Source organism: Scyliorhinus canicula, chromosome 20 (genome assembly GCF_902713615.1).
Source record: "Scyliorhinus canicula chromosome 20, sScyCan1.1, whole genome shotgun sequence".
NCBI classification, from domain to species: domain Eukaryota; kingdom Metazoa; phylum Chordata; class Chondrichthyes; order Carcharhiniformes; family Scyliorhinidae; genus Scyliorhinus; species Scyliorhinus canicula.
Window position 1 is genome coordinate 84498961 of NC_052165.1, and position 22023 is coordinate 84520983.

At 47.7% G+C, this 22023-nt stretch overlaps 1 protein-coding gene across 1 annotated transcript in view; it reads right to left on the bottom strand.

Annotated features, from left to right (window-relative positions):
- ccdc77 (coiled-coil domain containing 77) overlaps positions 1-22023 on the bottom strand; it is a 134494-nt gene that overhangs the window by 16521 nt on the left and 95950 nt on the right. Inside the window, exons 8-9 of the mRNA XM_038780848.1 lie at positions 10277-10505; positions 910-1035 (exon numbers count right to left, since the gene is read on the bottom strand). Of these exons, the coding sequence (XP_038636776.1) occupies positions 910-1035; positions 10277-10505 (355 nt within the window). The remainder of the gene's footprint in view (positions 1-909; positions 1036-10276; positions 10506-22023) is intronic.

The window sequence follows — 22023 nt, forward strand, 5'->3', positions numbered from 1 at the left end:
TACCAGGGGCATTCCTATTCCCTTTCTTGAACAGAGGAACAACATTCACCACTCTCCAGTCCTCTGGCACTATCCCCGTGAACAGTGAGGACCAATAGTCAGTATTGTAGAGTAAGGTCATGCCTAACAAATATGATTGAATTTTTTGAGCACATGACTAAGTGTGTCGATGAGGGTAACGCAGTTGATGTAGTTTACATTGATTTCACCAAAGCATTTGACAAGGACCCACATGGGAGACTTATAAAGAAGGGATATAGGGGAACTTGATGAGGCGGATCAAAGCTGGCTGAGTTGTCGGAAACAGAGGGTGATGACAAACGGCTGCTTTAGTGACTAGAAGTCAGTGTCCAGTGGCGTACCACAGCTGTGCTGGGACCCTATTATTCCATTTCACTTGAACAAAATCGCAACGGGGCCAGAGATTTGTACCCTTTGTACTGGAAACTTTGTTAATAAAGATGTGTTTTAAAAGTATATTTTTTTGGGATCAAATTCCATCTGTGGCATGTCTACGCAATTTACCAGCCTGTCTAAATCCTCTTGAAGCATTTTACTACTTTCCTCACTCTCATTTAATTTTCGAATTTCACGTCATCTGAAAACATTGAAATTATGTCCTGGACATTCAACTCCAGGTCATTACATACATAAAAGCAGTGGTCCAATATCAAGCCTTGAGGTTCTCCACTGCGTACTGCACTGCACCAATCTGAAAAACATCTGTCAGCCAATACACAGTGCCAGTGTGATGTCCACTCTGCCACGGTCCCTTTAATCCAACGAGGTTCAATTATACTTAAAAATCCATCAAGTGGTACTTTGCCAAACACCTTTCGGAAGTCTATTGGCACAATATTTTACCGTTTCCTGAGCAACAAAAGCATCTCAAACCATTTGCAGTCTTACCTTAAACAGCTGGCGTCCTATGTCCCCTTCTTCCCGAATCTGCGCCAGGTCGTTTTCCAGTGTCACACATTGCTCCCTATACATGTCTGCCAGTCGATGTGCTTGGTTTACTTGTTCCTCCAGTGCCTGAGAAAGGCAATTACAGATAAAGGATGCATTAAACATAGACTCTGGTACCTCAAATATAGAATCAAAGAATTGCTACAGTGCAGGCCATGTGGTCCATCGAGTCTGCACCGACCCTCTGAAAGAGCATCCTCTGTAGGCCCAATCCACTTCCCTATCCCCGTAACCCCAACCTAAACTTTGGACACTTAGGGGCAATTTAGTGTGGCCAATCCACCAAACCTGCACATCTTTGGACTGTGGAGGAAACTGGAGAACCCGTAGGAAACCCACACAGACATGGGGAGAAAGTGCAAACTCCACAGGCATCCATGACTGGAATTGAACCTGGGTCCCTGGCTCTGAGAGGCAGCAGTGCTAACCACTGTGCCTCCCACGATGGGCGATCAATGTAGGAATCGCAGGTATTATAGGTATTTGGTGCAGTAACCCAGGGTTAAAAGCCTGGGTTTGTTTGTGTGACTGCTGCAGTCATGTTTTCAATGAAATCCTAGTTTGAAAGACAAAGCCTTTTGGAGCTAGAAGTGCAATTAAAGCATCTTAAAAGGCTTGGGCGAATGGAATTTTGCTTGGATTAAGGGGATTCCCTGGGGTTAATTAGGTTGTAGCTTTGATAAGATGATGTTGCTGTTAGGTTGAATGAAGGCATCAGGCATTTTGCAGAAAGTAGTTCAGTTGTGAGCTGAATGAAGCTGTGTCCAGAAGTGAAGCAGTTTGTTTTCACTGCAGTTCAGTTATAAGAGATTCAGTCTTCAAAGCAGTGCAGACACATCTCAGAACAGGGAGCTGAAACAAGACGAGATGTATCAACTGAAGACATGCAGCCAGAGTTTCTGCATGGTTCTGACAGGAGTCAGATCTTGTCTTTAAAGCAGTGCCAAAATCTTTCTTCATCAAAGAACTTCATTATGAAACAGGTATTCCTGAGTGCGAATGATTAAACAGTGGATTGAGAACTGAATGTTTTTTTCCTTGTTGTTTAAGTAACAAAGATAGCTAGCAGTTACAGTGTTAGTAATAAAGTTTTTTTTAATATATCAGATTTCTATTTCTTCATGAAATCACTCCTGGAGCGAGGTATCCTTCCCTCACAGTCTTACAAAATTCAAGTAATATTGGGGTTCTGTGGGGTCTGGTCTGGGACAGACAAAGGTGATCTTTTGGGAGACGTTCCAGGTACAGGCTCGGTATATTCTAAGAAGGGTAAAAGAGAAGGGTAAATTAAGCTAGAAATCCTTGGAGGACAAAGGAGAGAGGTAATTTGATGAAACAAAAGAAAACGTTGCACTATGCACGTTGATGCATTCTTCAGATTGTAATCAAGCCAAATACACTAAGTTGAGGGAAACTAAAGAAAACAATAACACTAGCAAAGATAGTATGAGAGTAGAATGGCAGTTAACACAAAAGGGAACCCAAAACACTTCCATTGGCATATAGACCTTCCTTCCATCATAAGGTCAGAAGTGGGGATGTTCACAGATGAATGCACAATGTTCAGCACCATTTGCGACTCCTCAAATAATGAAGCAGTCAGTGTCCAAATTCAGCAAGACCTGGACAATATCCAGGATTGGGCTGACAAGTGGTAAGTAACATTCGTACCACACAAATGCCAGGCAATAACCATCTCTGGCAAGAGAGGGTTTAACCATCGCCCCTCGACAGTCAGCCATTGCTGAATCCCCCACAATCAACATCTTGGGGTTACCATTGATCAGAAACTGAATTCATAAATTTAGATTATCCAATTATTTTTACCAATTAAGGGGGCAATTTAGTGTGGCCAATCCACCTACTCTGCACATTTTTGGGTTGTGGGGGCGAAACCCACGCAGACACGGGGAGAATGTGCAAACTCCACACGGACAGTGACCCAGAGCCGGGATCGAACCTGGGACCTCAGCGCCGTGAGGCAGCTGTGCTAACCACTAGGCCACCGTGTTGCCCCTTGGGCTAGCCATATTAATACTGTGGCTATAGGAGCAGGTCAAAGGATAGGAATCCGACTGCGTGTAACTCACCTCCTGACACCCTAAAGCCCGACCACACTCCACTTGTCTGGTTGAGTGCAGCTCTAACAACACTCAAGGAGCTCAACACCATCCAGAACAAAGCAGCCCCGCTCGATTGTTCCCCCTTCCACAAACATTCAAACCCTCCATCATCGACAAACAGTGGCAGCCGTGTGTACCATCTATAAGATGCCCTGCAGTAACTCACCAAAGTTCCTTTGACAACACCTTCCAAACCTACAACCACTACCATCTAGAAGGACAAGAGCAGCAGATACCTGGGAACCACACAACCTGGAGGTTCCCCTCCACGTCATTCACCAACTTGGAAATATATATATATTTTTATAATCTTTGTTGTCACAAGTAGGCTTGCATTGCAATGAAATTACTGTGAAAAGCCCCTAGTTGCCACATTCCGGCACCTGTTCAGGTGCACAGAGGGAGAATTCAGAATGTCCAAATTACCTAACAGCATGTCTTTTGGGACTTGTGGGAGGAAACCAGAGCACCCAGAGAAAACCCACACTGACACGGGGAGAATATGCAGACTCCGCACCGACTGTGACCCAGCTGGGAATTGAACCTGGGACCCTGGCGCAGTGAAGCCACAGTGCTAACCACTGTGCTACCGTGCTGCCCATATCGCCGTTCCTTCACTGTTGCTGGGTCAAAATCCTGGAAATCTCTCCCTAACAGTACTAGTGATGCACTACACCTCAGACACTGCAGCGGTTCAAGGAGGCAACACCCCACCATCTTCTGAAGGGCAACTAGGGATGTAAATAAATGCTGGCCTAATTTGCAACACCCATGTTCAATAAACAAATTTTTAAAAATATATATACTAAGTGTGTAGTAAGAAGCTAGTACGGCATAGACAGTAATATATGCTTGCAGGAGCAGGACAAGGCTAGAATACCCAATAAGTTATTTCTATCAGTGTTTACCCAGAAGGGGAATGAAAATAAAATATCAGTAGAAGCAGAAAGTAGTTGACGTCATGGATGGGATGGATGTTGAGAAGCAGGATGTGCTGGAAAAGAAAGCTATGAATATAGTGGATAAGCAGCCTGGTCCAAATGACTTATATTCCAGGTTGCTGAGAGGGAATGCAGACAGTGAAAGAGCTTGCCAATCTTCCCGAGATACATGGGAGGTTCCAGATAGCAAAGAGTGCAAGGACAGTCTTCATGGCTAGAGGTCTATCAGTTTAGCATCAGTGGTGGGTAAGGTTGAAGAAACGATAATTAGGGTGGAAAACGGGAATTTGGTGGTCTGAGCAGAGCCAGCAGGGACTTGTCAAAGTCAGATCATGCTCGACTGCTCTGACTGAATTTTTTGATGAGGAAACAAAAGAATAAATCATTCCAGGATGAGTGATTTTAGGTACAAAGTTAGTTTGGAGGAGCCAGAGTTGTTTTCCTTGGAGCAAAGGAGAGTGAGGATAGGTTTTATAGAGATGTACAAGACTGCGACAGGTTTAGGTAGAATGTAACATAATGGGTGAACTCTAACTGTTTAATATACTAGTCAGATACAGTGTACACCATTATGAAGTGATGCAAAATCCCATATGTGGCTCTCTTTCCTGTGCAGCCTCGTGGAAGTTGTAGCCATAGCAGTAAGATGTGTTCCAATAAAGTTTGTATTTTATAGACCTTTGCAGGGTCAGTAAATATTCTGCATTGGTCTAACAATACGAAGAGTATTATAGGGGCACAGATCTAAGGTTTGGAGTAACAAGGGCAGCACGGTGGCACAGTGTTGTGACCTCACGGCGCTGAGGTCCCAGGTTCGATCCCGGCTCTGGGTCATTGTCCGTGTGGAGTTTGTACATTCTCGATGTGTTTGCGTGGGTTTCGCCCCCGCAACCCAAAAACGTGCAAGCTAGGTGGATTGGCCACTCTAAATTGCCCCTTAATTGGAAAAATGATTGGGTACACTAAAAAATTTTTTTTTTTTAAAGTTTGGAGTAACAGATCTCCTCTTTCCAAGGGTCACGTCAGACAGTCAATAAAATTGTCCAGAGGTTGGAGGTGATCCAACAACAATGTTTCGTGATGAAATCTATAGTCTGCAAACCATTGTCTCAGCTGACTGTGGCTTCAAAGCCTGTACTTTTTGAGGTAATTCCGAACTGAAAAAGGAACTAGGTTTCTGGAACTATCTCCTTGCTGTGACTTCTGGCTTCTGAAAAATTAGCCTGTGGCCTTCAGTTGCTCGGGCAAAAGAAATGGGGCAGAAACGTAAAGCTAAGACGTCAAATTTCAGTCAGTGGTCAGAACTGCACAGCTAAAAGAGTGAAAACTGAAGCTGTTGGTGAAATAAAATTACTGCCAGTGCCAGAGATTTTACCAGAGCTGCCATACCATTGGGGTTTCGAATGGTCAGAGGGGCTCTGGGGAATTTATACCATCCGAGCTGTTGTGAGCAGAGTTAAGGAGGTTCTGCAGAAGTGTGCCTTTTTGGTGTTAACTATAGTATTGTACAGCTGCTCTTGGTTTCTAATGGGGAGGGATAATTAAAGTTACCTCAATATCAGCTATCTGCAATTTTTTTCCTACTTCATACCATTACAGACCAAATTTCATTAAAATTAGCATATTCTAAAGTACTGGGGTCTCGTGGGCATCAGTTAGACACAACATCAAAAGAATCCCATGCTCTCAGTGCTGAGGACCCAGGTTCGATCCTGGCCCCAGGTCACTGTCTGTGTGGAGTTTGCACATTCTCCCAGTGTGCGGGGTAGGTGGATTGGCCACGCTAAACTGCCCCTTAATTAGAAAAAAAAATTGGGTACTCTAAATTTATAGAAAAGAAAACATCTCACGGTGAGGAAAGTATTTATCCTCATCCATTTTATTTGCATCAGAGGTTGGAGGTGAATCAACAACAATGTTTTTGTGATGAAATCTATAGTCTACAAGCCATTGTCTCAGCTGACTGTGGCTTCAAAGCCAGTACTTTGTGGGATAATTCCCAACTGATTTGATTTCCCCCATTTTCCTTTGGTGTCATCTTCTCTCATTGAGACCCGTGCTGACTCACTCAGCTGTACCTGAACACAATGTGCAATCTTTCAAACTTCCATTAAACACAATTTTAGAAGCTCCAGAAAGTCTGTCACAATGCTCATCAGTCGTTATAATTTCACTAACGGAATGGAAAAAAAGCTTCTTTGAGAAAGCACAAACAGGCACTCAACTACCAGCAGCTATTATTAAACAACATTATTGAAACATAAAATAACCATGACCATGATGGAGTAAAGTTCTTGTCAGAGACAACCTGGTGCCTAAATCCTGTACGAAAAGGAATTGACCGGGGAGACAGTTGTGAAGGACTTTGGACTTGCTCATGGTGTCATGTATATGCCAGTAAATCAGTGAGGTCTTTGTTGCATTGGCTACATAATAGACTCAATTGAATACAATTTGTGGAATTCTCACGTTTACTTTACATTGTTTTGGTTTGATTATTATTGAGTTTCCATAGATTTTACAGTGCAGAAGGAGGCCACACGGCCCATCGCATCTGCTCCGGCCCTTGGAAAGGACATGCTACTTTTTTAAAATATAAATTTAGAGTACCCAATTCATTTTTTCCAATTAAGGGGCAATTTAGCGTGGCCAATCCACCTATCCTGCACATCTTTGGGTTCTGGGGGCGAGACCCACACAGGCACGGTGAGATTTGAAAACTCCACACGGACTGTGACTCGGGGCTGGGATTGGACCCGGTCCTCGGCGCCATGAGGCACCAGTGCACCACAGTGCTGCCCCTCCATCACAGAAAGCTGTGACCTGATTGGCTGATCGGGAATGTGCAGTGAGTTTTAAAATAAAACACTGATAACAGTTGCATTACTGGTTAAGGAGAATAGCACAGCTGGACTATGGGATGACAAGTCGGAGGGTTCATGCAGCGAGGCAATCTGGGTAGAGCTCAGGAATAGGAAGGGTGCAGTCACAATCTAGGGGGCTTACTACAGGCCTCCCAACCGCCTGTGGGAGACGGAGGAGCAAATATGCAGACATATGTTTTGGACATATAAAAGCAACAGGGTTGTTGTGGTGGGTAATTTTAACTTCTCCTATATTGGCTGGAACACACTTAGCGCTTGGATAGGGCAGGGTTTGTGTGGAGCATTCAGGAGGGCTTCTTGAAAGAATATGTAAATACAATTATGTAAATAGTCCAACTCGGTTAGGGGCCATATTGGACCTGGTATTGGGGAATGAGACCGGCCAGGTTGTCAAAGATTCAGTAGGGGAGCATTTTAGGAACAGTGACCATAATTCAGTAAATTTTAAGGTTCATGTAAGGCTAAGAGTCATCCTCAGGTGACGGTGCTAAATTTGGGGGGGGGGGGGGGAGGCTAATTTTAACAATATACCAGCTTTGACAAAGAATCATCGGACTTGAAACGTTAGCTCTTTTCTCTCCCTACAGATGCTGCAGGACTTGCTGAGATTTTCCAGCATTTTCCCTTTTGTTTCAGAGTCCAGCATCCGCAGTATTTATTATCCGCAGCTTTTATTAATTATAACAATATTAGGCAGGAACTGAAGAACCTAGATTGGGGTGGATGTTTGAGGGTAAATCAACATCTGGCATGTGGGAGTCTTTCAAACGTCAGTTGATAGGAATTCAGGATGGCATGTTCCTGTGAGGAAGAAGGATAAGTATGGCAATTTTGGGAACCTTCGATAACGAGGGATATTGTGAGCCTATTCAAAAAGAAAAAGGATGTATTTGTAAGGGCTAGAACGCTGGAAAGCTCTTTAGAAATATAAAGTAAGTAGGAAGGAACTTAAGCAAGGAGTCAGAAGGGCTAAAAGGGGTCATGGTCATTGACAAACAGTAAGAGGTCTCACAACACCACGTTAAAGTCCAAAAGGTTTGTTTCAAAATACTAGCTTTCGGAGCACTGTTCCTCCCTCAGGTTCCTCACAAGTTCAGCCTGTCAATCCTTTCCTCTCAAGAAAACCTACCCAGTCCATAACTGAGGTTTCTCATCCCTAGAACCATTCTTGGTAACCTCTTCAGCACTCGCTCTCCAACATATTCACATCCTACCTAGTGTGGCGCCCAAAACTGTGCACAATATTCCAGCGGAGGTCTAACTAGTGTCTTGTATACGTTCAGAAGAACCTGCTCATCCCTGTGCTCTATGCCACTGTTAATAAAGCCTAAAATAGCATGTATTTTATTAACTGCTCTGCACTGCGCTCTCAGTTTGCAATACTTCCAAGTTTTATGTCTTCTGCAAACCTCATACCTCAGCCATGCCTTCTGCCTTAGAACAGAAGAACATAAGAACTAGGAGCTGGAGTAGGCCATCTGGCCCCTCGGGCCTGCTCCGCCATTCAATGAGATCATGGCTGATCTTTTGTGGACTCAGCTCAACTTTCCGGCCCGAACAACATAACCCTTTATCTCTTTATTCTTCAAAAAACTATCTATCTTTATCTTAAAAACATTTAATAAAGGAGCCTCAACTGCTTCACTGGGCAAGCAATTTCATAGATTCACATCCCTTTGGGTGAAGAAGTTCCTCCTAAGCTCAGTCCTAAATCTACTTCCCCTTACCTTGAGGCTATGCCCCCTAGTTCTGCTTTCACCCGCCAGTGGAAACAACCTGCCCGCATCTATCCTATCTATTCCATTCATGTGTAAATTCCCTTCTTGGTCCCAAATCAATCCTACTTCCCTTTCCCATCCCTTTACTATTTATCTGGCCCCTCGGGCCTCTGTATTCCTCTTGAATTGTATTTTCTACCGGAAAGGGCAGCACGGTAGCATGGTGGTTAGCATAAATGCTTCACAGCTCCAGGGTCCCAGGTTCGATTCCCGGCTGGGTCACTGTCTGTGTGGAGTCTGCACGTGGGTTTCCTCCGGGTGCTCCGGTTTCCTCCCACAGTCCAAAGATGTGTGGGTTAGGTGGATTGGCCATGCTAAATTGCCCGTAGTGTCCTAAAAAGTAAGGTTATGGGGGGGGTTGTTGGGTTACGGGTATAGGGTGGATACGTGGGTTTGAGTAGGGTGATCATTGCTCGGCACAACATTGAGGGCCGAAGGGCCTGTTCTGTGCTGTACTGTTCTATGTTCCATGTTCTATATGCCAATAGAAAACATTCGGATTCCCCTCTATGTTGGCTTCCAATCTTTTCTCATAATACCTCTTTGCTTCTCTTTTATTTTATTTAAATTTTTTAAATTTAAGAGTACCCAATATATTTTTTCCAATTAATGGGCAATTTAGCGTGTACACCTACCCTGCACATCTTTGGGTTTTTGGGCGCGGGGAGAATGTGCAAACTCCACACAGACAGTAACCCAGAGCCGGGAGCGAACCTGGGACCTCGACGCTGTGAGACAGCAGTGCTAACCACTGCGCCATCGTGCTGCCCTCCCCCTTTGCTTCCCTAATTAGCTTTTTCAACTCCCCTTTGAACCTCTGTATTCCTCTTGAATTGTATTTTCTACCGGACAGCTGTCAAAAGCAAACATTTTCTTCTTTAATCTTAATTTCTACCTACCTTTTCACCCATGAACTTCTGGATTTGTTTGCCCGTCCTTTCCCACAACTGTGTCTAGGCCATTTCTATTTTGAAAGTAGCCCAAACTTCATATGCACGTTTTCACCCCAACCTTCCATTCCAGCCTATCTGGCCCAGCTCCCTTCTTGCCCCATTGAAGGTTCTTCTCCCACAGTTAATAATCCTTTTCTATCATCACAGTAAACTTTAATAATACAATGATCACAGTCTCCTAAATATTCCCGTACTGACACTTGATCCCACCTCATTTCCAAGAGCCTGCTATTATGTACTGCTGTTCTAGACACCCACAAGCGGGAGCTATTTCTCCACGTCCACTCTATCAAACTCCATCATAATATTGATGACCTTTCGATTCTCCTCTCTTGCTGAGAAAAATAGCCCAAGCTAGCAGCATCTTTTTCCAAACTTTCTGTTACTGGTTCAATTTCATTTTTGTAAAATGGAGACTTGAACTGCTTGCAGAATTGCGAGCGTGCTCTCATCATGGTTCTGTATAAATTTAACATTTCCTCCCTGCTTGGTGTTTTACAACTCCAGAAATCAAGTTGCTTCTTTTAGCTCTCTGCTTCTTTGTTTTCCATTTAGTTTCTTACCTGAAATGGAAAACATCTGTTTTAGGATTGTTCTTGCTTAAGCCCTTTGAAACAGGGTATCTACCTTTATTTCCTCACTTTGTATCCGTTGTATCTCATGTTCCATAGGTAACTCTCGAAGCAGCTGTGTCTCAGGGTCACAGCCTCCATTTCTCAGCTCACTCCGCTTGTCCAACTCCTGTAACAGATGATCCTTCTCAGCCATCCACACTTTTTCAGCATCTCGACCCTCAAATTTCAGTTGGAGGAAGTCTCTGGTGCTCTCATACAGTAGATTCTGAGTCTTGTGCAGTCTGGGGAAAATGCAACAGATTTGACACTTAGTTCTGAGAATCTGGTTCTCCCTCCTCTCCAATACCAACACAGCCAAAGGAAGTAGGCCCATATATTTAGGTATTTGTGCTGTTCCAATTAGAGCCACAGATATTCCCAATATCTAGATCTGATCAACATCTCTGCCTACGACTGATAAAATATCCACTTCTGCTCAACAGATCACATCCCGATATCTGTAGTGGATTCAATATTGAGTCTGCAGTCCTCAACAAGGCTTTATTTGGAAGATGTTAACACCAGTGGTTGCTATGCTATCCTTTGTCTGCACAAATGACCGATGACATCACATCTGATGATGTGACGCAATCATTCTCTTAAAGTGCCGTATTCAGCTACAAGGCTGCTTTTGAGGAAATACTTAAAATGCTCGGAATACACATTTCCTCCCCCTTTAAATCTAAGGTCCCTAGCATATTTATCAATGAGTAACATGAATAATCAATCAACAACTGTCAATACGTCAGACATTCCAGAGGTCGTTGTTCGTTGTGGTTGTTGACTAACCTCAGGTGTCTGCGTTATCGTACTTGCTGCAACCTCTGGTGTCTTTGACTTGGTGTGAGCATCGTCAGTGTTTATCTTAACTGGAGTTGACAGTGATCTGATGTTGCTTCATGTTTGATTTGTAATTGAGGTGCTGTTTTTCCCAATTGATTCAATTAGTGTCAGATTCTCGGGAAGGTTCAGGTCGTCTCTTGGCTGGATTTGGACTCTGTTGGTTCTTGATGCCAAAAGTTGATCTGCATGTCTTCTCCATATTACATCATCTCGGTTTGTACGGTGTAGACCAGCCCTGTCTGTGCTCAGACAACGGCAAGAATCCACTTTTCATTTGCTGTTTCATTTCTTGTCAGAACCTCTTGACGCTACCGGGAAGCACAACCGCTTGTCTTATTTTGCCATATGGCCTGATCCTGTTCCTGACAATTTATTTTGTGTTGGGTGGTTTTGGAAAATTTACCTTTAACCATCAGCAATGCGGGAGAAACCTGGATTGTTGAGTGCGCAGGATTCATGTACTTGAGCAGGAATTGAATCATGAACATTCTCTGGATACCTTTAACGAATAATTCAGCATGTACAAAACATTCTGCTAGACCATTTGTGGTAGGCTGATAAGGAGCGGACCCGATGTGTTGAATTACGTACTCCTTCAAGTAGATTATGAACGCTTTTTAAAAAAATTTAAAGTGCCCAATTCTTTTTTTTTCCAATTAAGGGGCAATTTAGCGTGGCCAATCCACCTACCCTGCACATCTTTGGGTTGTGGGGGTGAGACCCACGCAGACACGGGGAGAATGTGCAAACTCCACACAGAGTTTATTAACTCTTGAGATATGAACTGCGGTCCATTGTTGCTCACTAGTTGTTCAGGGTCACAGAATCTGAAGATTTCACCCAATCCAATTAAAGTGAACCCAACTTCAGGCCATTTCAAGTGAGCATCAACTAGAATGAGAAACATGCGTCCTTCCAATGGTCTGGCATAATCTATATGACGCTGGATTTTCCCATGGGTGCAACAGGGCTAACAATGGCAAGTTCCACATATTTGCACAAGGTGAAAACATTCCCACCTTCTCCTCGATCATCGAGCCCCAGCCACCAGAAATAGCTCCTGGCTATCTACCTCATCGTAGAACATACAGTGCAGAAGGAGGCCATTCGGCCCATCGTGTCTGCACCGACCCACTTAAACCCTCACTTCCACCCGTAACCCCTCCTAACCTTTTTGGTCACTCAGGGCAATTTATCATGGCCAATATACCTAACCTGCACGTCTTTCGACTGTGGGAGGAAACGGAGCACCCAGAGGAAACCCACGCAGACACAGTGAGATCGTGCAGACTCCGCACAGTGACCCAGCGGGGAATCGAACCTGGAACCCTGACGCTGTGAAGCCACAGTGCTAGCCACTTGTGCCACCGTGCTGCCCAAAGTGCTCATCCTTTGTGTGGCCTTTGTGGAATTGGTTTTTTACATTTTTTTCTAATAATGACTCTCATTCCCCAGAGACAACCTGCCTGTACGAATAACTCAAGTCTTCGAGTGGAATATGGCTTTAACTCATAATCAGAATCGCAAAATAATACAGCACAGAAGATGCCCTTCGGTCCCATGAGTCTTCACCAACATGAAAACCGACTGACCTGTCTATTTAATCCCATTTGCCAGCACTTGGCCCATAGCCTTGAATGTTGTGACATGCCAAGTGCTCATCCAGGCACTTTTCAAAGGATGTGAGGCAACTCGCCTCTTCCGCACCCCCAGACAGTGCATTCCAGACCATCACCACCCTCTGGCTAAAAAAAGTCTTTCCTCAAATCCCTCCCAAACCTGCTACCTCTGACTTTGAACTTGTGTCCCCTCATAACTGATCCTTGAACTAAGGGGAACAACTACAAGTTTGCTCCGAAGTCTTGCCTCAAAGCACCATGTCCATAACCTCTGACTGTGCTGGATCACATCCGGTATGCTCCTTCTCCTGTTCTGCGGTTACAGGAGTGTTATCTACTTGCTCAAAGTGGAAAACTTTTCCATACGAACTGCTTATCGACGAACTATTTGGGATGGGTAGTCAGGAAGATCCATCTGCATTCCCATGAAGGTTTGACTGATGATACTTGATCGTGTATGCGTGTGCTGACAGGAGCAATGCCTACCTCTGCATTCTGCTCGAATGGTGGAATCCTGATATGAGGTCCAAAAATCATTGTCAGTGGACGATGATACACATTTAAAGTGAATTTCCTCTCATAAAGGAATTGGTAAAGCTGTTGTACTCCAAAATGATTCCTGGGGCTTCTTTCTCCATCTGCGCATAATTGATTTTGGTTTTATTTAAGGTCCTGTGCGCAGGCTATCGGCTTCCCTTCACCTGTGGGCATTATGTTGGAAACGACGACAACCCCATACGGTGATGAGTCACTTGACTGGAATATCACCTCTGGCTTGTGTGAAGGCTTTCTCACACTGATTGCCCCCCCCCCGATTTCCATTTTTTAAACAGTGGACTATGCAAGTGTTTTAGAATAGTCATCAGTGAGAGACAACCCTTCTGTATTAATTTTGTACACCTAAGAAAGATCAAAGTTGGTTTTGAGGTGAAGGTGTCTTGGTAATGGCTTCGACTTTTGGAACGACTTATGCAGTCCCTTGGCGTCGTTGACTCGGGTCCTGAAAAATAAAGGAAACTACGATGGTATGAGGCTAGAGTTGACTCTGACGGATCGGATAATGTTCCTTAAAGCACTGTTTTTTAAACGTTTTTTCCCCGGGACCCACTGTTGTCAATTCGTCCTCTGGACCCTGCTGCCGCTTCTAGCCAGAAGACTCCACACAGCCCCGCTTATTTACATATAAAGGTGGTAGTGGCTGCCATTCTCGCTGTAATTGCTGGTGGCAGCTGTTGGGCGCTTCTCCCGCAATCGGGAGGGATGAGTGCAACTAATCGCTGTGCGAACCACCTGACATCCCGCTCGTGACCCATACTCTGAAAACCCTTGCCTCAAAGGGATGATCGTGCCCAACGGTCACTGGGACAGAGGCTGAGAGCTGGGGAGCCGCCACAGGTGGTGATTGTGCGTATGCACAAGTTCCAGGAGAATAAGATTCTGAGTTGGGCAAAGGAAACCCAAGACTGTGGGTCGAGGGGGGAAATCGGATCCGTATCCGAGGGTGGTGTGTGTCTGGAACGAGCTGCCAGAGGCAGTAGTAGAGGCGGCTACAATTTTGTCTTGGAAAACAAATTTAGACAGTAATATGGAAAAGCTGGGTAGAGGGTTATGGGCCAAATGGGACTAGCTTAGTGGTAAAAAAATCGGGGCGGCATGGACAAGTTGGGCCCAAGGGCCTGTTTTCATGCTGTAAACCTCTGTGACTCTATGACCCCAGACGTGTAGAAGGTTTTAGGTTAGACGGGCAAATAGGAGGATAGAGCAGCTAAACACATGGCTAAACCAATGGTGTAGGAGGTAGGGTTTCAGATTTCTGAACCATTGGGATCTCTTCCGTGGCAGGTGGGACCTGTACAAGAAGGACGAGTTGCATCTAAACTCGAGAGGCATCAATATCCTGGCTGGGAGGTTTGCTAGTGTCACTCGGGAGGATTTAAACTAATATGTCACGGGGGTGGGAACCAGAGTGTTAACTTAGGTGTCATAACTGATGGGGAAATAGAGAACAAAAATAAGCTAACAACATCACCCTCAGGCAAAGCAACAAAAGGTGACAAGTGTGAATTTAATGCAGGACTGAGGGTGTTCTACTTTAATTTGTACAATATGCAGATCAAGGTTGTTGCACACATTGAAATTGGCCGGTACGATGTTGTGGGCATAACAGAGACGTGCCGGCAAGGGGATCAGGGCTGGGATCTAAATATACAAGGATGTGTGTCCTATCGAAAGGATAGGCAGATGGACAAAGGGGCTGGGGTTGCATTGTTAGTAAGGGATGAAGTTAAATCGACTTCCGGTTGCGGCTATGACTAGCTAAGCCGCACATTTGGAAGCTCCTGCAACAAAGGTGTTTTTGGGCCAATTGGAGGGCCCCAACGGCGCTGAAAAAACGAATCCCGGTGGGGGAAGGTCCCCTGAGGAGAACTAGACCGATTTTATGGTCGGTACCCGGAGTGGAGCGGCAAGAAAAACGGCAGCAGCTCCCCAAAAAAAGCGGGGGAAGAAAATCAAAATGGCGGCCGGCGGTGCACCGGAGGAGTGGAAGAAATGGGCGGAGGAGCAGCAGGCCGCTCTCCTCCGTTTTTTCACGGAGATGAAAGTGGAACTCTTAGAGTCCATGAACGCGACGGCCACCAGGTTGGTGGGAGCCCAGGCGATCCAAGAGGCGTCGATTAAAGATCTGCAGCAGGAGATGGCCGCGAGGGAGGAGGAGGCCACAGTCATCGGGGCAAAGGTGGAGGTGCACGAGGCACTCCACATGAAGTGGCAGAGCCGCTTCGAGGAGCTGGACACTCGGATGAGGAGGAAAAATTTGAGGATCCTGGGCCTGGAAGAAGGCCTGGAGGGGTCGGATCTCCCGGGATATGTGGCGGAGATGTTGAGCTCCCTGATGGGGGAAGGGGCCGGTCCGGCGCCCCTGGAATTGGAAGAGGCATACCGGGTCATGGCCAGGAGGCCTAGGGCAAACGAGCCCCCGAGGGCGGTGCTGGTGCGGTTCCAGCGGCTAAGTGATCGAGAGAAAGTCCTGAGGTGGGCTAAAAGGGAGAAAAGCAGCAAGTGGCAGAACTCGACGGTAAGGGTGAACCAGGACTGGAGTGCGGAGGTGGCAAAGCGGCGGGCCCGGTACAACCGGACAAAGGCGGTGCTACACGCGAAAAAGATCAAATTTGGAATGTTGCAACCGGCGCGCTTGTGGGTCACCTACAAGGACCAACATCATTATTTCGAGTCCCCAGAGGAGGCCTGGACCTTTGTACAAGAGGAAAAGTTGGACACGAACTAAAACCTGGGAGCACCGGCGGTCGTAGCCGCCGGGGGACTCTTGATTGTGCAAGTGGCCCTTTTCTTTTTCAGGCCAGGTCGGAACTGGGTAACAGTTTCGTGGAGTGTTTGGGGTGTTTTTTCTCGAACGGTTGACTTTTCTGAATATTTTGAAGGTTTCGAGTTGTTGGGTGTTTCTGTATATTTGTACTGTTGAAATCTCTATTGTGGGTCGTTGGCTTCTTATGGGGTGTTTTTTCCCGTTTCCAATTTCCCTTAGTTATTTACCCCTCTTACCCTTTTTCTTTGGGTGCTTGGGGGGGTTTTTTGTTCTTTTTTTTCTTTTCGGGTTATGGTTATCTGCGGTTATTTACACTGTTTGATGGAGGGTGATGGTTGGGCACACTGTTAGTTGATAGTTAGTTAATTATTTTGTTATTTAAGTATGTAGTTAAGTATTTATGTATTTAGCTGCCATTGGGTATTTGTATTTATATCGTTAAGTTGGGGAGACGGGACGGGGGGGAGCGGGTTGATTATGCGGGTCTTTCTCGGGGGTTTTAAGGGGATCTTCCACGGGCGCAGATGGGGTGAACCGGGAGGAGTCGGAATGTGGCAGGAGCAGCCGGGTCAGCGGAGACCAGCTGACTCTCGGGAGTACGATGTGGGGTACATCGCGGCTAGGAGGGGTCCTAGCCAGGGGGGGGGGGGGGGGGGGGGGGGGGGGGGAAGGGGGGGGGACTGGGGGGGGACACCGGGTTGCTGCTAGAAAGACCAGGGACGAGAAGGGGAGAGCCGGGGGGGGTGGGGGGGGGGGGCCATCGCTATGGGAAGCGGGTCAGAAAAGAAGGGATGACCCGGGGCGAGCAAGGGACAAGACATGGCTAATCGACAGGGAGTAGGGACGGGTCGCTCTGCGACCCGATTGATCACGTGGAACGTAAGGGGGCTGAATGGGCCGGTCAAAAGATCAAGGGTCTTCTCACACCTGAAGGGACTGAAGGCGGATGTAGCAATGCTGCAGGAGACTCATTTGAGGGTAGCAGATCAGGTCCGCCTGAGAAGGGGGTGGGTGGGACAGGTGTTCCACTCAGGCTTGGATATCAAGAACCGGGGGGTGGCGATTTTGGTGGGAGAGTGTCGTTTGTGGCGGCAGAGGTGGTGGCAGACAAGGAGGGCAGGTACGTGATGGTGAGGGGTAGGCTGCAGGGAGAGAGTGTGGTACTGGTAAATGTGTATGCCCCGAACTGGGACGACGCGGGTTTTATGAGGCGCCTGCTGGGCCTCATCCCGGGACTGGAGGCAGGGGGCCTGATCATGGGAGGGGACTTTAATACGGTGTTAGACCCTGGGCTGGATAGATCGAGTTCCAGGACGAATAGGAGGCCGGCAGCGGCAGAGGTGTTAAGGGGGTTCATGGAGCAGATGGGAGGGGTAGACCCATGGAGATTTGGTAGGCCTAGGGCGAGGGAGTATTCTTTTTTCTCCCACGTCCACAGAGTGTACTCTAGGATCGATTTTTTCGTATTGAACAGGGGGCTGATACCGAGAGTGCAGGACACGGAGTACTCGGCCATTGCGATATCGGACCATGCACCACATTGGGTGGACGTGGACATGGGGGAGGCGCGGGACCAACGCCCGTTGTGGCGCCTGGATGTAGGGCTGTTGGCGGACGAAGAGGTGTGCAGAAGGGTGAGAACGGGCATTGAGAACTATCTGGGTACGAATGACACAGGTGAGGTGCAGGTGGGGACGGTCTGGGAGGCCTTGAAAGCAGTGATTAGAGGAGAGCTGATCTCCATAAGGGCACACAGAGAGAGGAAGGAGAGGCAGGAAAGGGAGAGGCTGGTGGGGGAGCTCCTAGAAGTAGATAGGAAATATGCGGCGGCGCCAGAGGAGGGGCTATTAAGGGAGCGGCGTAGCTTGCAGGCCAGGTTCGACCTACTGACCACTAGGAAGGCGGAAATGCAGTGGAGAAGGGCGCAGGGTGCGGCGTATGAGTACGGGGAAAAGGCGAGCAGGATGCTGGCACACCAGCTTCGTAAGCGAGATGCAGCCAGAGAGATTGGGGGAGTGAGAGAGAGGGGTGGGGATGTAGTGCAGAAGGGGCAAGAGGTGAATAGGGTCTTTAGGGACTTCTATAGGGAATTGTATAGGTCTGAACCGCCGAAGAGGAGAGGGGGAATGAAGAACTTTCTCGACAAATTGGGGTTCCCAAAGGTACAGGAGGAGCTGGTGGAAGGGTTGGGGGCGCCGATAGAGCTGCAGGAGCTAATTAAAGGGATAGGCCAGATGCAGGCGGGGAAGGCGCCGGGGCCGGATGGGTTCCCGGTGGAGTTTTACAGGAAATTTGTGGACTTGGTGGGTCCAGTGCTGGTGCGAGCCTTCAATGAGGCGCGCGAGGGGGGGGTTCTGCCTCCAACAATGTCGCAGGCCCTGATCTCCTTGATTTTGAAGCGGGACAAGGACCCGGTCCAGTGCGGGTCCTACAGGCCTATCTCCCTCTTAAATGTAGATGCCAAGCTGTTAGCAAAGGTCCTGGCAACCAGGATAGAGGACTGTGTGCCAGGGGTAGTCCATGAAGACCAGACGGGGTTCGTGAAGGGACGCCAACTTAACACAAATGTCCGGAGATTGTTAAATGTGATTATGATGCCAGCAGTGGAAGGGGAGGCGGAGATAGTGGTAGCGCTGGACGCGGAGAAGGCATTTGACAGGGTGGAGTGGGAATACTTGTGGGAGACGTTGGAAAGGTTTGGGTTTGGGGAGGGATTTATCAAGTGGGTTAAAACTGCTCTATTCAGCTCCGATGGCAAGTGTGGTAACAAACGGGAGGAGGTCAGAATATTTTGGGCTCCATCGAGGTACTAGGCAGGGATGTCCCCTATCTCCCTTACTCTTTGCATTAGCGATTGAGCCGTTGGCGATGGCACTGAGGGGTTCAGGGGGGTGGAGAGGACTGACAAGGGGAGGGGAGGAACATCGGGTCTCGCTCTATGCGGATGATTTGTTGTTGTATGTGGCAGACCCGGAGGGGGGAATGCCGGAGGTAATGGGGATACTAGCGGAGTTCGGGGACTTTTCGGGATATAAATTAAATCTGGGGAAAAGTGAGGTCTTTGTAATACACCCGGGAGACCAAGGGGAGGGAATTGGGAGGCTCCCCTTCAAAAGAGCAGTTAAAGTTTTAGGTATTTGGGGGTGCAGGTGGCAAAGAACTGGGGGACCCTACACAAGTTGAACTTTTCCAGACTGGTGGAGCAGATGGAGGAGGAGTTTAAGAGGTGGGACATGGTGCCGCTGTCGCTGGCAGGGAGGGTGCAGTCAGTTAAAATGACGGTCCTCCCGAGGTTCTTGTTTTTGTTCCAGTGTCTGCCCATCTTCCTTCCCAGGGCCTTTTTCAAGAAGGTAACGAGTAGTATCATGGGGTATGTGTGGGCACATGGCACCCCGAGAGTTAGAAGGGTCTTTTTGGAGCGGAGTAGGGATAGTGGAGGGCTGGCGTTACCCAACCTTTCAGGATATTACTGGGCGGCAAATACATCGATGGTACGAAAGTGGATGATGGAAGGGGAGGGGGCAGCCTGGAAGCGCATGGAGAGGGCGTCCTGCGGCAACATAAGCTTAGGGGCACTGGTAACGGCACCATGGCCGCTCCCTCCCACGAGGTATACCACGAGCCCGGTGGTGGCGGCCACCCTCAAGATCTGGGGGCAGTGGAGGCGACACAGGGGGGAAGTGGGAGGTCTGATAGGGGCACCACTAAGAGGGAACCACAGATTTGCGCCGGGAAACACAGGAGGGGGATTCCAGAGCTGGCAGAGGGCGGGTATTAGACAACTGAGGGACTTGTTTATAGAGGGGAGGTTTGCGAGCCTGGGAGAGCTGGAGGAGAAATTTGGGCTCCCCCCGGGGAACACGTTCAGGTACCTCCAAGTGAAGGCATTTGCCAGACGACAGGTAGCGGGGTTCCCCGCGCTCCCCGACAGGGGGGTGAGTGATAGGGTGCTATCAGGGGTCTGGGTCGGGGAGGGGAAGATCTCGGACATCTATAAGATTATGCAGGAGGTGGAGGAGGTACCAGTAGAGGAGCTGAAAGATAAGTGGGAGTTAGAGCTGGGGGAACAGATAGAGGACGGGACATGGGCAGACGCCCTGGAGAGGGTCAACTCGTCGTCGTCATGTGCGAGACTAAGTCTCATTCAATTTAAGGTACTGCATAGAGCCCACATGACGGGGACAAGGATGAGTCGGTTTTTCGGGGGTGAAGACAGGTGTATTAGATGTTCGGGAAGCCCTGCGAATCATGCACATATGTTTTGGGCATGTCCGGCACTGGAGGAGTTCTGGAAGGGGGTGGCAGGGACGGTTGTCGAGAGTGGTGGGGTCCAGGGTCAAGCCAGGATGGGGACTTGCGATCTTCGGGGTTGGGGTGGAACCGGGGGTACAGGAGGCGAGGGAGGCTGGAATATTAGCCTTTGCGTCCTTGGTGGCTCGGAGGAGGATCCTGATTCAGTGGAGGGACGAAAGGCCTCCGAGTGTTAACACCTGGTTAAACGACATGGCAAACTTCATCCAATTGGAAAGGATCAAATTCGCCCTGAGAGGGTCGGTGCAGGGGTTTTCCAGGCGATGGCAACCCTTCCTAGACCTTTTGGATCAGAGATAGAAACTGAGGCCATGACAGCAGCAACCCGGGAGGGGAGGGGAGGGGAGGGGGGGAGGGGGGGGGGAGGGGGGACAACGACGAAGGAAGTACGGTAGCGGCGGTGGCACGGGCAAGGCCTGCCCGAGGACGCTGCTAGAAATGATAAGTTGGTCTGACTGTCGGTTCGCCGGCGGGGGGGCGGGGGGGGGGGGGGACGCGCGGGTAGGGGGGGGGGGGGTTTTTTTTTCTTTTTCTTGTTAAGTAGGGGGGTTTGACTTTGTTTTGTTATAATTTAAATGTAAATGTAGGGGGGGTTAAAATGTTTGTATTTTGAAAAATTCAATAAAAATTATTTAAAAAAAAAAAAAGGGATGAAGTTAAATCGATAGCAAGGAGTGAGATACAATCAGAATGCATAGAATCTCTGTGGGTAGAGTTGAGGAATCACAAAGGTGAAAAGACCCTGACGGGAGTAATGTACAGGCCCCCTAATCGTAGTCAGGATATGGGGCAGAAAATAAATCAGGAGATAGAGAAAGCATGTAAAAAAGACACAATAATCACGGGGGACTTCAAATGCACGTGGATTGGGAAAATCAGTTGGTAGTGGATCCCAAGAAAAGGAATTTGTGGAATGTCTGAGATTCCCGTACCAGCCTCCCCGAACAGGCACCGGAATGTGGCGACTAGGGGCTTTTCACAGTAACTTCATTTGAAGCCTACTTGTGACAATAAGCGATTTTCATTCATTTTCATTTCATTCATTCATGGTTTTTGGGAACAGCTGGTGACAGAGCCTACTAGGGAACAGGTAATTCTGGATTTGGTGATGTGTAATGAGGCAGACTTGATTTCGGAACATACGGTGAAGGAACCCTTAGCAGTGACCATAATATGACAGAATTTGCCCTGCAGTTTGAGAGGGAGAAGCTGGAGTCAGGTGTAACAATATTACAATTACATAAGGGTAACTACAAAGACATGGGGGAGGAGCTGGCCAGAGTTGATTGGAAAAGGAGCCCAGCACGGAAGACAGTGGAACAGCAATGTTTTGGGGGGATTGGGGGGGTTATTCGGGAGGGACAGCAGAAATTCATCCCAAGGAGGAGGAAACATGCTAAGGGCAGGACAAGGCATCCATGGCTGACGAGGGAAGTCAAGAACAGCATGAAAGCAAAAGAGAAAGCATACAAAGTGGCGAGGATTAGTGGGAAGCCAGAGGGTTGGGAAGCCTTCAAAAGTGAGCATAAGAACATAAGAACTAGGAGGAGTAGGCCATCTGGCCCCTCGAGCCTGCTCCACCATCCAATGAGATCATGGCTGATCTTTTGTGGACTCAGCTCCACTTTCCGGCCCGAACACCATAACCCTTAATCCCTTTAT